The 16,304-nt window shown below is 35.7% G+C and overlaps 4 protein-coding genes across 5 annotated transcripts; 2 read left to right on the forward strand and 2 right to left on the reverse strand.

Moving 5' to 3' along the window:
- Window positions 1–7,061: 7,061 nt before the first annotated feature.
- LOC106651463 (mitochondrial inner membrane protein OXA1L) lies at window positions 7,062–9,792 on the forward strand. Of its 2 annotated transcripts, XM_023462211.1 has the most exons (13): window positions 7,062–7,359; window positions 7,420–7,446; window positions 7,530–7,559; window positions 7,687–7,737; window positions 7,841–7,894; window positions 7,975–8,001; window positions 8,103–8,141; window positions 8,217–8,387; window positions 8,463–8,606; window positions 8,673–8,758; window positions 8,829–9,095; window positions 9,170–9,335; window positions 9,422–9,792. In XM_023462211.1, exons 1-13 carry the CDS (start codon window positions 7,155–7,157, stop codon window positions 9,580–9,582), a joined length of 1,428 nt encoding a protein of 475 aa, XP_023317979.1. In that variant the 5' UTR covers window positions 7,062–7,154; the 3' UTR covers window positions 9,583–9,792. The 2 variants fall into 2 exon arrangements, with proteins under 2 accessions (XP_023317979.1, XP_014225466.1); XM_014369980.2 differs by lacking the exons at window positions 7,420–7,446; window positions 7,530–7,559; window positions 7,687–7,737; window positions 7,841–7,894; window positions 7,975–8,001 and having other exon boundaries at window positions 7,063–7,359; window positions 9,422–9,582.
- Window positions 9,793–10,158: 366 nt separating this feature from the next.
- Window positions 10,159–11,202, reverse strand: LOC106651559 (MIP18 family protein CG7949). Its single transcript, XM_014370093.2, has 3 exons — window positions 10,843–11,202; window positions 10,692–10,771; window positions 10,159–10,607 (listed from the first exon to the last, which is right to left on the reverse strand). Exons 1-3 carry the CDS (start codon window positions 10,967–10,969, stop codon window positions 10,332–10,334), a joined length of 483 nt encoding a protein of 160 aa, XP_014225579.1. The 5' UTR covers window positions 10,970–11,202; the 3' UTR covers window positions 10,159–10,331.
- Window positions 11,203–11,625: 423 nt separating this feature from the next.
- On the forward strand, window positions 11,626–14,062 carry LOC106651558 (DCN1-like protein 1). The gene is made up of 5 exons (XM_014370091.2): window positions 11,626–11,790; window positions 12,281–12,500; window positions 12,586–12,754; window positions 12,838–13,051; window positions 13,169–14,062. The coding sequence occupies exons 1-5, from the start codon at window positions 11,788–11,790 to the stop codon at window positions 13,331–13,333; spliced, it is 771 nt and encodes a 256-aa protein (XP_014225577.1). The 5' UTR covers window positions 11,626–11,787; the 3' UTR covers window positions 13,334–14,062.
- A 454-nt stretch (window positions 14,063–14,516) lies between these two features.
- Window positions 14,517–16,255, reverse strand: LOC106651565. The gene is made up of 5 exons (XM_023462214.1): window positions 15,794–16,255; window positions 15,489–15,727; window positions 15,254–15,418; window positions 15,100–15,180; window positions 14,517–15,019 (listed from the first exon to the last, which is right to left on the reverse strand). Exons 1-5 carry the CDS (start codon window positions 15,960–15,962, stop codon window positions 14,855–14,857), a joined length of 819 nt encoding a protein of 272 aa, XP_023317982.1. The 5' UTR covers window positions 15,963–16,255; the 3' UTR covers window positions 14,517–14,854.
- Between the last annotated feature and the right edge of the window lie 49 nt (window positions 16,256–16,304).

The following is a 16,304-nucleotide window of genomic DNA, read 5'->3' on the forward strand; positions in this document are numbered from 1 at the left end:
CTCCTCCTCGTGCTCTCGCGATCGTGCGTGTATAAGTATAACAATACCGGCTCGCGCGCAGTACCACGCACCTTTTTTTTGCGCTCTCTCGCCGAGAGACCAAGCGGGCGATCGTTATCGTCTCGAGGCGCTTCGGAATTTGTCGCGCGTGGGGCTATGCGAATGAAGGCGTCGCGCGAGCAAAAGACGAGCGCGAGCCGCCGCGCCGCGACTGGAAATCGTCACTTTCCATTTTCCTCGTAATGACAATAATCATCGTCATCGGTGAAATAAGACAACGCGACACGATTGCAGCAGAATGCGCGCCGATGCAGTAGCCGCGCGACGAGTATGAAAAAAGCCGCCGCCGCCTCCTCCGTGCGCGATGGAAAGTGAAATGCGCTCCGCGCGACGTACAACGTATATATAATGGCCATTAAATCAACAACAAAGTGTTGATGATATCGTGCGCGCGCCTAGCTGCGCAGCGAGCTTTCATTCCATATTTTCTTCAAAGTCTTTAAGTAGTCGTACTTTTAATTAGTATATACGCGAAAAAAAACACACGGCAATTCGTCGATTGAACTTTCTTTCTGCGCGTGCGGCGCGCCGGTGGCCGCGTGCACTAGGCTGCAGCAGCGATTCCAATAGCTCGATCCTCCTGATTAATCGACTAGTTTATTTATTTGTTTGTTTACCGGCAGCCGATAGTCCACATCAATTACAAGGACGTATGGGATTTGAAGAAAAAAAAGAACAAGAAGCTCCCGTCGATCAGCCTTAATTTAAGAGTTATATAATGTCTGTCTCTCTCTTTCTCTGCTATCCGTCGTCTCTCTCTCTCGAACGCGCTTCTTATCCAGCCTGTAGTTGAGAAAGTCGCTCTACTTTTCAGAGCTGTCATCGTTCGCGCGCAGATTCCTCCTCGAGCGACGCTCTTAATATTATTATACCGCGAGAGATGGAAGAGAGAAAAGGAAGAAAAAATACGAAGCCTTTTTATCTAGAAATCAGTACCCTCGAGGGCTAAACAATCGATCTGTAGCTCTGTACAATGTCTCTCTCTCTCTTGTATCGCGGTGAAATCGAAAATATTATACTTTGCACTCGACGCGCGCGCGTATACATAGCGAGAAATTATTAATGCTCGGCTCGAGTTCACGAGCCAACAAAAAGTCAGCGATCACGATTAGTCAGAAAAACAACAAATAATAAATACCGAAAATTGTATACCTCGGAGATTGTGCAACGACGAGAGCGAGCCTATCAATTACGAATCCTTTATTTTTTCTCGCGAATCGCTCGAGTCCTTGATCCCGCTAGATTTAATGTGCCATTTCTATCGGAGTGCTCGAATTTATCTGCATATGCTTGGAATCGTAAAAAACTTTCATATTTGTAAATGTCCGATGTTCCGATTGGCCGATCGACATTGGCCGAACGGCCGCGCGAAAATGCCGAATTCGTGGCGCAGTGAAAGCTACGTAGTTTTCAAAAGAAGAAAAAATCACGACGAAATTTGCAAGAGTGAAAATGAGTCGGGAGTAGCGCGAGACACCCGCCAAGAGGTGAGCGTGAAAAATCGTTGAAAATTTACAAAAGACTCGTGTCGCATGCCTTGCGCGCACAATTTCACTTTTTAGCATCCAAATTCGGTAGAGCTGCGAAGCGTCCGACGATCAAAGCGACGTTACTAATGCAAGTTGCAATATGACATGCGAGTTAAAGGGCTGCAGACCCGCGATAAGCTTCCGACTGATAATTTTTAAATTCAAGCTCGCTCGTTCATCGGAAGATTATCAATGAAAGTGGAAGCGGGCGCAGCGATTTAAAGCTCCTCTCGAGCGCAAAAACTCGGACTAATTGAAAAATTGAGCAGTGGACAGTTATAATTACTCACCTGGAGAGTGACAAGAAGTAAATTACCAGCCAGAGGCACAGTCGACACTCGCGCACTTTGAATCACAGAACGTCAACAACAATAAAAAGGTTTAAGAAAAAAAAAAGAGTAAAAGAATCACACGAGACACATGTACACTAATGGAGCATGTCTTGGTGGCAATTGGCGCGCGCCGGGACGCATTCGGCGAGGCGAGCGCGAAACGAATGAACTCGAGAGACAGATGATAAAAGGCACGGGGCCAGCTGCGCTCGCCGCGAGAGGGGCCCGATCAAGCGTAAGCCTACGCTATATATGCTGCTATATACACAGAAAGAGAAGGCGAGCGCGAGGCAAAAGACAAGCTATATACGAATCGAAGCGCGTCCCATCGGTCCCGGGGACCATCGCAGACTCTCTCTCGAAAGCGCGGGGACATCTCGATCTTATTCGCCACTTTTCTCTCTCTCTCTCTCTTCTGGACCGCGCGACTCTCGAGTTATTGGCACGCACAAAAATCGCCAAACGAGAGAAACGCCCGTTCAAAATCTCGGCCTCGAGTCTCGTTTACCCGGCTGAAAATCAAAACACACATACGCAGCGCACGCAGCCCGTTAAAGTGAGAGTGAAAGCGCGTGCAAAACTCGTCGTGCCGATCGGAACAACGACGGGTCAGCTGATTCGAGCGGCGGATGAAAGTCCGCGGATTCGCCTTTGGCTCCTATCCGATTTTCGTCGTACTCCAGGTGCAAACGATTGACTCGATGAGCGAGCAGCCTCTTATCTGACCGATCATCTTCACCCATGAATTCTCTCGTCGATAGCCATTTACTCACTCATATCGATGATCAATTTTTTCTTTCTTAAGGATCATTTTTCAATTACAATTCCCACTTGGTAATTGTTTTCTCGCGTATCAAAGGCATTTGCTCTCGGATATTGGCGCGCGAAGAAAAGCTCAACGGACCCAATCGGTCGCTGTACTCGTACATAGTCACTTAAACGAATCCTCGGATCTCATTTCGCAATGAGTAAAACCCATGCGTACTTTCTTTTTTTTTCTAACTTTCATTCTCGACGCCTGCGTCATATGTATTATTTGTATTAAAGAAGAATTTTTTGTCTACACACCAAACTGCGCAAGAATCTCAAGTACCCTATGAGTAATTTCGCAATCTCGATTATTGCACTTGCATAATCCCATGTGGATCTTCGTACAAGAGATTATTTTCTCGCGCTTTCGCTCCCAGAATCAATACATAGACCAATTCAAATATATTCAGTTCGATTTTTTGCATAATTTTGTCTTTGTGAATGTTACACAATAAATATTGTTGCTGCGATTAAACTTATGAAAGCCCAAACTTATGAATGACAACTCACTGCTATCACGCCGTAATTGTTCATCATCCTTTAAATACCTCAATGAATTTTTCCTCGACGTACTTTCTCCAAAATATTTTTTCATGACAACTGTTATTGCTATTTGGAAACTGTGACTATTACCGCCGTAAAAAAATAACACTTTATAATTACATAATCACCCAATTGTCACCCCAAAAGTTGTGCTTTGTCAAGAAAAGGATAAATTATTTTTACAGATAAAGTAGTTGTAAAATAAGAGCATCTGAAAATATGAGAAATTTCATCAAGACTTTTTTGTAAATAAAAACTGGAATAATATTTAAACAAAACAAAATATTAATCAAGGCAAATTAATATATTCAATTTTTTTCAAACGTATTTATTTTAGCGATATGGAAAATTTGGAACATTTAATACAACCATACATTAAAAAAATACTAAAAACATATTATTAAACGTACTATTTTTCAATAACAGGGTCGACATTTGGGCCTCTGATGACCCTGAAGTCTTCTTATTATAAAGTATTACGTTGAAATATAATAAAATGCAAAGAAATAAAAACTAAAAAGAAGTAATGTGTTAATTTTATATTTATTATCAAAGTACAACATATTGCACACTATTACATATAGTGCAGTACATTCTAGTCAGTCTGACAGTTGGTATTTTTGACATTTGATTATTTCATTGCACTGCAAATCTTCATCATTATCACTTTCATCAGAACTAATGTCACTTTCATAATTTAAATAATCACTCACTAAGTTATTTAAATTATTTGAATTTTTAACAAATGTTTCATCTAAAGTAGATTGTAATCTATTAGCAGCTCTTTTGCGAGAAAACATTTATATTATTTATTTTATACTAGCGGTACCCGTCGTGGCTTGGCTCACTATAAATTTCAAAGAGTAGGAGAATATTGATAAAAACAAAATAATATTTTAGCCTTTTTTTGCAAAAAGACATTCAGGAATATACTTAAAAAAGTGCTTGAGGGTAAAACAATAAGGAATGACAGAAGATTTAAAGTAAGCAACGTTCATCTCACGACAACGACAACTTTCTTTGCGTATGGAAGGTAAATGTAAGCAAAGCCTTTTAATGATTAAACTGAAGAATTCTCGATTATTTTTTTTTAAAATTGTGGAATATGACCAATGAGCGATGAGCGATGAGCAATGAGTGTGGGGGAGCGATGAGAGTGGAGGAGGGGGCGAGTGTGTGCGAAGTGGTAAGAAACGAAAAAAATCCAAAAGTCAAAAAGAAAAAAAAAATGTATTCTAAGATCGTAGAAACCTTCACAGTGGTATAGTGTATGTATGGAAAGAATTTTAAAACGATCGGATGGGTAGTTTTTAAGAACATAAAATACAAACAGACGTCGTTTCTGCTTCATATATATCGATAGATATAACACAAGTAAACCATATAACCCAAGTAAGCTAAGTGACCCAAGTAACCCAAGTAACCCGAGTAGCCTAAGTAACCCAAGAAATCCAAGTAACCAAAGTAACCCAAGTAACCCAAATGACCCAAGTAACCCAAGTAACACATATAACTCAAGTAACCGAAGTAACCCATATAACCCATATAACTCAAGTAACCCATATAACCCGAGTAACTCATATAACCCGAGTAACCCAAGTAACCCAAGTAACCCAACCAATCGAGGGGAGAGTTATATCCAAATTTTTACTTAAAAATACTGTGAGAATGTGTGTTATACTTTTACCTGTTGCAAGGCGCATTTCTGGCCGAGTAACCACAGTAACCCAAGTAGCCCAACGGATCAAGAGGAGAGTTATATCCAATTTTTTATTCAAAATAATTTGAGGATATTCATTTGACATTTACCAATGAAAAGGAGCATTTTTGTCCGAGAAGCTTCAGTAACCCAAGTAAACAATATAACCCAAGTAACCCAAATAACCCATATAACCCAAGTAACCCATATAACCCCAGTAACCCGAGTAACTCAAGTAACCCAAGTAACCCATATAACCCAAGTAACCCAAGTAACCCAAGTAACCCAAGTAACCTAAGTAACCCAAGTAACCCAAGTAACCCAAGTAACCCAAGTAACTCATATAACCCATATAACCCAAGTAACCCAAGTAACCCACATAACCCATATAACCCAAGTAACCCATATAACCCCAGTAACCCGAGTAACTCAAGTAACCCAAGTAACCCATATAACCCATATAACCCAAGTAACCCGAGTAACTCAAGTAACCCAAGTAACCCATATAACCCATATAACTCAAGTAACCCAAGTAACCCAAGTAACCCAAGTAACCCAAATAAACCATATAACCCAAGTAACCCATATAACCCCAGTAACCCGAGTAACTCAAGTAACCCAAGTAACCCATATAACTCAAGTAACCCAAGTAACCCAAGTAACCCAAGTAACCTAAGTAACCCAAGTAACCCAAGTAACCCAAGTAACTCATATAACCCATATAACCCAAGTAACCCAAGTAACCCACATAACCCATATAACCCAAGTAACCCAAGTAACCCGAGTAACTCAAGTAACCCAAGTAACCCAAGTAACCCATATAACCCATATAACTCAAGTAACCCATATAACCCAAGTAACCCAAGTAACCCAAATAAACCATATAACTTAAGTAACCCAAATAAACCATATAACCCAAGTAACCCAAATAACCCGAGTAACTCATATAACCCAAGTAACCCATATAACTCAAGTAAGAATAAAAAGAAAAATGTATTCTAAGATCGTAGAAACCTTCACAGTGGTATAGTGAATGTGTGGTTTAAATTTATAACGATCGTACGGGTAGTTTTTAAGAACATAAAATACAAACAGACGTCGTTTCTGCTTTATATATATAGATGAGCGATGAGTTTGGTGGAGCGATGAAAGTGGGGGGCGGGTGAGTGTGTGCGAAGTGGTAAAAAACATAAAAAATTCAAAAGTCAAAAACAAAAAAAGAAAATTGTATTCTAAGATCGTAGAAACCTTCACAGTGGTATAGTGAATGTATGGAAAAAATTTTTAAACGATCGGACGGGTAGTTTTTAAGAACATAAAATACAAACAGACGTCGTTTCTGCTTTATATATATAGATTGATTGCAACGCTTACAAGCATATACTGTAATGCTAATATATACACAAAACAACAGATTAAATTTAAGCTATGCCCCTAATTTGGCCCTAAACAGGACCTAAATTTCATTACTAGACAATTTTGAAACTATAGGCGTCCAAAGCAGGCCCGGATCAGAACCGCATTACCCGCCATTTCAAGTTCCAGTAGTGCTATCAATTCAGGGCCAGATAACCTGCTCAGGCAGCCGTATTTTTTTTTTTTTTTTTAATTCGTTTTATTGGCCTTTGTTTTATACATATCAACCTAAGCAACCGTATTATAGTTTCCAGTAACCGGCGAGCTCTGTGTGTCTCTGGCGCTTTTTTTTTATAATTGATTGAAAATGTTATTAGTATTGATGGATAGGGAACAAAAACCTTGTCCATATGCCGTCGGATAAAGACTGCTCCACTTATTGTTTATTGTTAAGAGTCGATAAACAATTAGTGTTAGTTGCGCATTCGTCGTCGTTTTATTTTACTTCTAGTAATCCAATTTAGATGCATTTTTTGTAATGAAATCCTTGTAAACTGCTCCGATGTTAGGATTGAACAGATTTCAAATATAATGTGAATTAATTAAAATAATCGCAGATTCATTTTTTAATGTAAATTAGATGGGAAAGCCAATCGCGTCTCTGCGCAACTCGCAAGCGTGCTTGACATGGCGCATGTGCACGTGGTCGCATTGCAGACTGTTTCCCATTTTCAATCTCTCTAGCTTATCTAGCAGTAGCAACAACTCGTAACATTTCACGCATCGTACACTTATGTGAGACTCGATTGGACATAACCCAACGTAATGTCGCTCGTCGGCGTGCATCGTTTTACCATGCTCGCCCGTGTTTTTACCGGTTTGCAAAGCAGATCGTTGCACTTGGCCGCCTGTAAAAATGTCAGCGGCAATTGGGTCGTTGTCAATGCCCAGCGTCACCAGAGGTATCGAAATTGGCAGCCGGTCATCGCCGCGACTTTCGTCAGGCACGCCAGTGATGCGGCTCCCAAAGGTAAGCGATCACCATTAAATACATTTTGCTTTTCTATCAATTATTTATCATTGCAAGCAGTCTTTGGAAACGGTGCACATATGACAGGTACGTTCATTGACATCGTCCGACTATCTTGACTCATAATGTCTTGTCAAATTTTTTGAGGTTCAATTTTCGTGCTATTATAGGTTTGGGCACAATGCAAACTGACAAAGCTTGTGAGTAACAATAATTTTCAAAGTAACCTGTGACACTTTAAGAATGTCTATTTTCATGAATGTTGACAATGTCTTAAAAAATGTTACTTTGTTTCCTAATAAGTTATATATTTACTTTTAAATATAGTGGATGAATTCATAGCTTTGCTACATAAAAACAATCTTATGGATGATTCGAGTGAGTTTAAATTAATAAATCTGAGTTTTACTATTTCACATTGAAAATTGGAACATTAGTTGAAATTTATGTTAATACTTTGAATAATGTCTGTTATAAGCAGCTAGGGATAATATTAAAAGTATAAGTTATACAAATGCGACTAGCATTGAAATACGTAAGTTAAAAATTACATATAAAAATACTTGATTAATAGTCTTTATCCAATTATGAAAACTGCTAAATTTTTACAAGCAGCTCAGGATAAAATAGATTTAGTATCAGGTATAATTTTTTCAATTTAATTGTCAATATCAATTATTATTATGCAAATTAGAATAGTATTGAAAAAAATATTAAGTAACCTGACCTAATTGATTTTTTAGATGTACCTCAACTGGATAACGTCGTCACACAAATCCCGGGTAAGCATTTCAAATAAAAATAAAAAAAATAATCATGAATATTCCTTTTACTATAATATTGAATTTATTTTATAGAGCCTCCTACACCTCCTGCTGTGCAAGATATAGTAGAAGCTGCAGCAAACACTGGATCAAATCTTGCAGAACTTGGTCTTGGAGGATGGACTCCTCCTGGAATGATTCAACAAGCATTAGATTTATTACATACACAAGTTGGATTACCTTGGTGGGCAACAATTGTGTGCTGTAAGTAATACCCCTTTAAAGTGATTAACTCAATTGGATCCAATATTTTATACTAATTAAATTAATAATTTGTAGCTACTGTGGCTATCAGGTGCCTATTGCTTCCTATCGTTATTAAGATACAGAGATATGCTGCTAATATGCACAATGTACAGCCAGAAATGCAATACATTCAAGCACAGTTGACAGAAGCGAGAAAAATGGGAGATCAAATGGAAGGTAATATTAATCTCAAATGAAACATATTTCATTTTTATAAAACCAATTTATGATTTTTATTTTTAGTTATGAGATTGAGCGGTGATATGTACAGATTCATGAAGGAAAAAAATATTAATCCACTTACCAATGCTGGATTACCTTTACTTCAGGTTTGTTTACTTTAATGAAATTATTAAACTAGGAGAAACAAAAGAATAAATATTCATGTTTATATTTTAGGCTCCAATATTTTTATCATTCTTTTGGGCTTTGCGAGGTATGGTTCGAGCTCCTGTACATAGTATGGCAGATGGTGGATTATTTTGGTTTCAAGACCTAACTTTGCCTGACCCATTTTATGCTTTACCATTAATTACTAGTGTTACTCTATTCACAACAATAGAACTTGGAACAGATAGTGTAAGAGTTCAATCAATGGGCAATATGAGGCATGTAATGCGTGCTCTGCCAATTGTTATGTTTCCTTTCATCATGAATTTTGAAAGCGTGAGTATTTTAAATACTTTTTTTACAAATTATATAAATTGATCATGATAATTATTTTTTACTATTAAATGTAGGCCATATTATGTTATTGGGTGTCTACCAATGTATTCTCCCTCATTCAAGTCGCTATTCTTAGAATACCAAAAGTGAGGACTTATTTCAAAATTCCTGAAATAATCAATCATGATGCAAAGGCATTACCAATCACAAAAAAAAAATTTGTTGAAGGCTTCAAAGATTGTAAGTTTTGAAAAATTTTTATCTCAATTATGATTAACATTGATAATTTATAATATGTACAATACAATAATTGCTTTCTCTTGTAGCCTGGACGAATATGAAAGTAGCAAGAGAAGCTAGCGCTCGGAATATTTACGACGAGACAGTTTTTGAAAAAGCTGGAAAAGGCCCAGTACCTAAAACTTATAAATATGACCCGACAAAACCGAGAAACCCAAACGTTTTTCTCTCTAAGAAAAGGGATTAGTTGAATTTCACCAAACTCTAGTTAGAATCTAGATCAAGTATTTTATAATTATATAAATACACAAATTAATTTTAAAAACAATTGATCATTGGGAGTAGTTGTTATATTAAGTTTGATAATGTTGTACATAAATCTCTCTATGAAAAAATGTTGCTTTTAATTTTGTAAATGACGTTTAAAAAATATACATGATTCATAATTTGAACTAAATTCATTTATTTGGAAAAATAATTTTTAGAAAGTGGACGTATCCTGAAGCATTGCAAACAATTATTATCATAAGATAAATTTCTACTCAAGGAGATCATTTCTTTTCTTCCACAATGAACTATTGGTTTACTGTAAATACTACAAACATTAACTTTGCTTAGAACTTAAACAAAAAATTAAATGCAACTGCTTGGATCTAATCATTTTATAAAAAAAAATAGTTTTGTTCAATTTTCAAGTGTTTAAGTAAAACCCTAAAATAATGAACTTCTTCAGTATTCAGTACTACAATATGTGTTTTATCATTGATTCACCATAGATATCAAATACCAACATTTTTTAAAAATAAAAAAAAACTTATTACAAAACTAAATAAAATTTTTATTTGTAATCATTCATTGGTAACCATTAACAATAGTTATACACATTTTTAAAACAATATTTTGTAAAACTTAATTAAATAATTAAATGCTAGATAACTTTGATGTATTTAATTGCATGCAACAAATACCAAATGAAAATTAAATATAACTCTGATATTACGATTCTTCTGCGCTCTCTAAGCATTGTTCTATTACATTACAGAGAAATTCATTTTCTAAAGCTGCAGCAACTCTTTCTTTATCACCCAACTGTTTATTTACTGCAGCTTCAGATACATGAGTTCCAGGAGTAACTGTAACTGAAACTTTGAACTTTGGTGATATTTTCCGTAATAACTGTGTTCTTATAGATAATCCTATGAGAGTTGCCATGCTACAGTGTGGTATAGTAGGAGTAAACTGAACATTAATTTGATTTTTTTCATTATCAACCTAAAAATTAAGAGAAACAATTATTAGTTTTTGAATATCATGAAAAACATAAAAATAAAATAAAAATCATATACTAATACTTACTTCAATTAAACGCTGCTCGACAACATTCAACTGTTCTAAAGTCAACGGATGTTCTGGGTCAGTGATATTCCTCAACAATTCTACAAAATAAAGTTTTGTGTAAATAATAGAGACATAAAATTAATTAAAAAATTAATAAAACGTTCGTTACCGAATACTCTCCGAGCATCGACTGCATCCGCGTTTCTCGGAATTTCTTCAATTTGTTCGTCGACACTTAATTTCTCTTCCAATTTGGGATAAATTTTCGGATTCGGATTATCGAGTGGTCTACTCATTGTTGCAGCGTTTATACACTTATTTTTTTGATGACAGTTAAAAAAAACGCACGAAATAACAATTGGGTCAAGTCAATTCACGATGTAAACGTTGTTCTCCGATCTGTGTACTTTGACAAATGCACTTTTGAGAACGCGTGTTTTTATAAGTTTTAGGTTAACTTTGAGTCATAGCAGAACCCATAATGCGCGCGCGCTTTTCCGCTACCAAGCTTCGCTACTTTACTTTGGAAATCAGTTCACAGCTACTCCGACTCGCGACTATGTATGTGTAACATAACTGACTAAGTGCCTCACCAGTTACCCCCCGACCCCCGTACCGAGCATACACCCACATACAGCGCGGGGTTTTGATAAGACTAATTTTATTTTGCTTGAATGAAAAAATTTACCTTTTTGTAGAAATTCTCGTCATCAAAGTAACATACTGCATAAAAAGGGATTGCTCATTATGTGAACAGCATAGTAATTATAATTAATAATCTTGTGTGGGCAGTATCCGATGTGTTGAGCATTTTTTCGCGAGATTCGTTTTTGAAACATTTATCAATTTAAATCCAATAAAAAAGATTGCAAAACATGATCGAGGAACGGACGTGCGCATGTTCGTATCATGTCAATAAGCCACACACTCAATGACTCTTTAATGCTGATGCTGGTCGTCGAGGACTGTTCACATTTCGTAATTCCCAGTTCGCAAGCGTGCTCGGGTGCAGTCTGCGTGCGTGAAAAAGAAAGAGAAAGAAAGTGCGAAAAATATTTTGGCCATCATCATAGGAGGGACTCGTATTTTTGGTTTTTTTCGTCCCTCCGCGAAAATGGTGAGTTGATTAAATAAAACCATCTTATTTTAACATCAACTTTTAATAAAAAGTCAATGCGAGAAAGGTCGCTGAAAAAAATGTGAATATACAGGCAGTGTATAGTGTTATCATTTTTGCGAGTTAACCTTAACTTTCGAATATTTATGAATCACTATTGTTACTTTCGCGAAATTACTTCTTTTGTGAAGTCATCCTGATAAAAATTATAAGTCTTTGAAATTTCGGCGTTCATCGAGTGTTTAAATTTTTAAAACTTCTTATTTCTACTCATTTGTTTACCAAGTTTCAAAAATTGAAATGGTCTATTCGATAAATGAAAAGTGGATCATTTATTTGAAATATAAATAAAAGATTTTATATGTTATTGTTGTTTGCATATAATGATTTTATTGTTATTGATATTGCTATTATTTTTGTTGTTTTTAATATTACCATTCATTGTATTCTCTTAGTATGGCTCAATATAATTTTGTCTTTATATTAACAGCAAAGGTTAAAATCTTCGCAGCGAGACAAAGTGAAGAAATTTATTTCTTTCACCCAAACTGATGAGCAAACAGCCATTTTTTGTTTGTCACAAAATGACTGGAAACTGGATTTGGCAAGCGATAACTTTTTTCAAAATCCAGATTCATATTTAAAAGAGAGAAGAAGTACTGCTTCAATAGATAAAAAAAAGGTTGATCAGCTATTCAATCGATATCAAGGTATATTAAATTTCTACAATTCACTGATATTTTCATTCAAAAATATCAAAATCATAATATATGTTTGTTTTGAAATGTTTCTTAGATCCTCATGAACCAAATAAAATAACAGTAGATGGAATTATGAAGTTCTTGGATGATTTAAAGTTAGCACCAGATAGTAAATTAGTTCTTATTATAGCATGGAAATTTAGAGCAGATACTCAGTGTGAATTTACAAAGGAAGAATTTGTTACTGGCATGACAATTTTAGGGTAAGCGAAGCTCTTTAGTTTAAAATTTCCAAAAATTTTAAATCTACAACTGCACATAAAGCGGCTAAAATAATTTATTACAGATGCGACACAATAGATAAACTTAAAGCAAAATTACCTAGTCTAGAAGATGAGTTACGAGAAGCATATGTATTCAAGCAATTTTACAACTTTACCTTCAATTATGCTAAAAATCCTGGCCAAAAAAGTCTTGATTTAGATATGGCAATTGCATACTGGAACATAGTTCTAAAAGATAAATTCATATTTTTAGATTTATGGTGCAAGTTCCTACAGGTAATTTTTAAATCATTAGCAAGTCGTAAATTTTGTATTGTTTAGCAATAAAATTGAGTTTACGTGCATTATAAAAAGAAAATTTAAACTTAATTGATAAGAACATCTTAATTTTAGGAACATCATAAAAGGTCTATATCAAAGGATACATGGAGTTTGTTACTGGATTTCTCACTTATGATTAACTCTACAATGTCTAATTATGATGAAGAAGGTGCATGGCCAGTACTGATTGATGATTTTGTTGAATGGGCACAGCCACAAATCTCCCAAGCTCCCTAACAGATGAACTGTAGTTTATCGAATTGAAGTCTGTACAGGCCAAACCAAAATTAACTTGAATACTCTTTATGAGAAGCTGAATAAGTTATCTCAATAGATAGCAAGATATCAAATTGAAAAAATAAGCAAGTTATTTTGAAAAATATTGTTTGATAATGTTCTTTTTAAAAAGTTCTAACGAAATTTGAGTTGAATCAGAAAAATCAATACTTCAATACTGTGCAGTAAGAATTAAACTTTGTGCTAAAGATATTATGAATTTACATGCAAACTAAATCTAAGTGAAAACTGAAAAATTCATATTTCACTTGCAAAGATACACTAAAGTAAACAGATTTTTTTAGAAGGCAAGCAAGTCTTACAAGCACCAACACTTTTCAAATAGTCAAGTGCAACTGATTTATTTCTTTTATGGATTTGATTGTACCAGAATCGTGTGAGTACTTCACGATGAATGCTTTTCATTTTCAAGCTTGAGTTTGTTTGAATATCTAATATTATTTTTGAAAATGTTTATATGTATTAATACAGTTTTTTAATGTAACAAACTACTGTGATTTTCTAAAATTAGCTCTAAAACTGTTAAAGTTTCTTCATTATATGTTTGCATCTAATGTACAGATATCAGTGTTTGTTTTAATTGAGATACGATTCTATAGTTAAATTTAAATTTATAGAAGCTAATTATTCAACAAAGTCCAGAAACATTACATTTACAAGATCGAATAATCTGTTATTCTTAAATTTGTTCAAAATCCTGTTATTAATCACTTTTCTACAAGCAAAATTGACAGGATACTAAATAAAAAAGTAATTTATATTTTGATTTCAAGCCATTTCTTTCTTATATGAATAATAAATTAGGATATTGTTGAGTAAAAGCAAAAAAAAAAAAAAAAATACAGCTATAAGGAACTAAAATGAAAAACATCTCAGATTATCTATCTTTTATCTATTACTTTTATGATCTTCTAATAACAAACAAAAAATTTATTTCAAAAAAGACAAGGTAAAAATTAATCATGGTATTGATAAGTAAGGAAATGTTGGGATGCGAATTGCGCAATTATTTAAGTTGTGAACGTCTTTTTCATTAAATTAGTATGCTTAAAAAGCATAAATGTTGAAATGAAAGAAAAATTAAACAAAACTAAAATTTTAGATTGAATAAGTTAAAAAAAAAACATTGTTTCAATCCTGTTTTATTCTTTTAAATATCGAAAATTAAAAACAATATATATTTATAAATAATATTAAAATGGTTCGGTTCGATAGGGGACGATTGTAAATACTGTAAATAAGAAAATATCGTTACATTTAATCGAAAAAATTCTAGAAAAAATAATATCAGTATGAATGTTTCAAATAAAGTACATTTACTGACAATCGACATTTTTTATTCCCTTCTCTATTATAAATGTATTATCACTAATGAAAACCTAATTACAATTGATATTTAATTCAGAAGATGTAGTATCAGCAAAACGTATTTACATTTTTTTTTCCTCAAGCACGACTACGTCAATGTGAACAGGAACAATCGTGATGGCAAGACCTCTCGCAGCTAGATTTTCTCGTATAATACAGGCAAGCTAATTCATAGTTTACTGGATTGGCATTTGTATAAGGCCTGATGACTTTGAAAATGAACCACTCTACGAGTATTTCCAAATTCTGTCTCGCCGTCTATGAAAAATGTCGAACATAAGGAAGGCATACATTGCAATAGAAAATTTTTGTTGAATTTGAGGAATGAAAAAACGTACTTGAGCTACAACGATGCCTCTGCCACTGTTACTGTGACTACCGTTTGGATCTGGATGACCGTGGGAATCGAAAAAAATTGCCTGAAACGATCGTCGAAAAGAAAGGTAGAAATCGGCAACGATCGATAGGCAACTCATTGGTCGCTCGTCTTACCGATTTGGTAGCCTTGGGGAAAATGAAGAGTACAGTTCGACCATTGGAAATGAGCACCATAAACAGATAATCGGGCTGCCAGTCGAGTCTATCCCACTGCTCGAGGAACCAATTCATGTTGACGACCAACTGTTCCTCGAAATTGTCGTGATAGACGTTCCACTTCTAAATGGAGGATCGGGAAGGTAAATGTGAGGGTAAAACTGGCGCGGAAGCTGAGCACTTGTGCGTGTACCCATTCTCTCATGTGGCAGAGCTCGGGACAGCAGTACTTGAGGGCGTCGGTGACACTGAGGTGATGGTGCTTGACCAGGCGTCTGCACATGATGCGATCGTAGGCTCGATTGCCGCTGATTATCGACTCGGCAATGACTTGGGTCAGTAGGTCGTTGTAGGACTCGGGCCCGATATGGAGCTTCGCCTGAGCCACTCCCGAGGATACCAACAGGCATATCAGGGTACAGGCCTGGCTCGCTGTGGACAAACGTGACCCGGTGAGCTAGCGATTTTGTCACGCCTCGCTTATGGCTGCGCACTTACATTCTTGGTTGTTGGGATATCTGCTTTGGGTGAAATTGCTGGCGAACCAGTAGGCCGTCACGCCGTAGTAGTGCTCCACTTGGCAGTAATCCGGTATGGGCAGTGCACTCAGTGTTGACATTTTTACATTGAAATTTGCTCGCGCCAATTTGCTTTGAGAGGCGCGCATACAGACTGAGAATTTCGATCGAGGTTGAGAAAATTTTAAAGGTCCGACTTTTTCATGTCACTTGGTAATTTTAATTTTTGGCCGAGAGAAGTGATACATTTTTTTCTTTTTTTTTCTTTTTTTTGTGGCCCAGAGGGTTAACTCAACCCCATTGCGGCTGGCTGTGTTTGTGAAAGGACTGATTGAAACTGCAGCGATTCATGGCTGTTTCGAATTTCGCGCGATTACGGCGCATCTGCTAATTCAATGCCTATCGCTTCTGTCTACATACTCATATTCTTAAAAATAACATCGATTTCGCGAACGAGGAGAGTTTCAAGTTCACTTTTCCCGCAAAAAGTA

This window comes from Trichogramma pretiosum, unplaced genomic scaffold (assembly GCF_000599845.2).
Source record: "Trichogramma pretiosum strain Unisexual culture from Peru unplaced genomic scaffold, Tpre_2.0 scaffold9, whole genome shotgun sequence".
Classification (NCBI taxonomy): domain Eukaryota; kingdom Metazoa; phylum Arthropoda; class Insecta; order Hymenoptera; family Trichogrammatidae; genus Trichogramma; species Trichogramma pretiosum.

Coding starts and splice junctions, on each gene's coding strand:
- LOC106651463 (XM_023462211.1), top strand. CDS start 7,155: ATGTCGCTCGTCGGCGTGCATCGTTTTACCATGCTCGCCCGTGTTTTT. Junction 7,360..7,419: donor CAGTGATGCGGCTCCCAAAG/GTAAGCGATCAC, acceptor CATTGCAAGCAG/TCTTTGGAAACGGTGCACAT. Junction 8,142..8,216: donor CGTCGTCACACAAATCCCGG/GTAAGCATTTCA, acceptor TTTATTTTATAG/AGCCTCCTACACCTCCTGCT.
- LOC106651558 (XM_014370091.2), top strand. Junction 12,501..12,585: donor GCTATTCAATCGATATCAAG/GTATATTAAATT, acceptor AATGTTTCTTAG/ATCCTCATGAACCAAATAAA. Junction 12,755..12,837: donor ACTGGCATGACAATTTTAGG/GTAAGCGAAGCT, acceptor AATTTATTACAG/ATGCGACACAATAGATAAAC.
- LOC106651565 (XM_023462214.1), bottom strand. CDS start 15,962: ATGCGCGCCTCTCAAAGCAAATTGGCGCGAGCAAATTTCAATGTAAAA. Junction 15,181..15,253: donor TCCCCAAGGCTACCAAATCG/GTAAGACGAGCG, acceptor CGATCGTTTCAG/GCAATTTTTTTCGATTCCCA. Junction 15,020..15,099: donor GAGGCATCGTTGTAGCTCAA/GTACGTTTTTTC, acceptor CATTTTTCATAG/ACGGCGAGACAGAATTTGGA.
- LOC106651559 (XM_014370093.2), bottom strand. CDS start 10,969: ATGAGTAGACCACTCGATAATCCGAATCCGAAAATTTATCCCAAATTG. Junction 10,772..10,842: donor CGATGCTCGGAGAGTATTCG/GTAACGAACGTT, acceptor TTTATTTTGTAG/AATTGTTGAGGAATATCACT. Junction 10,608..10,691: donor TCGAGCAGCGTTTAATTGAA/GTAAGTATTAGT, acceptor CTTAATTTTTAG/GTTGATAATGAAAAAAATCA.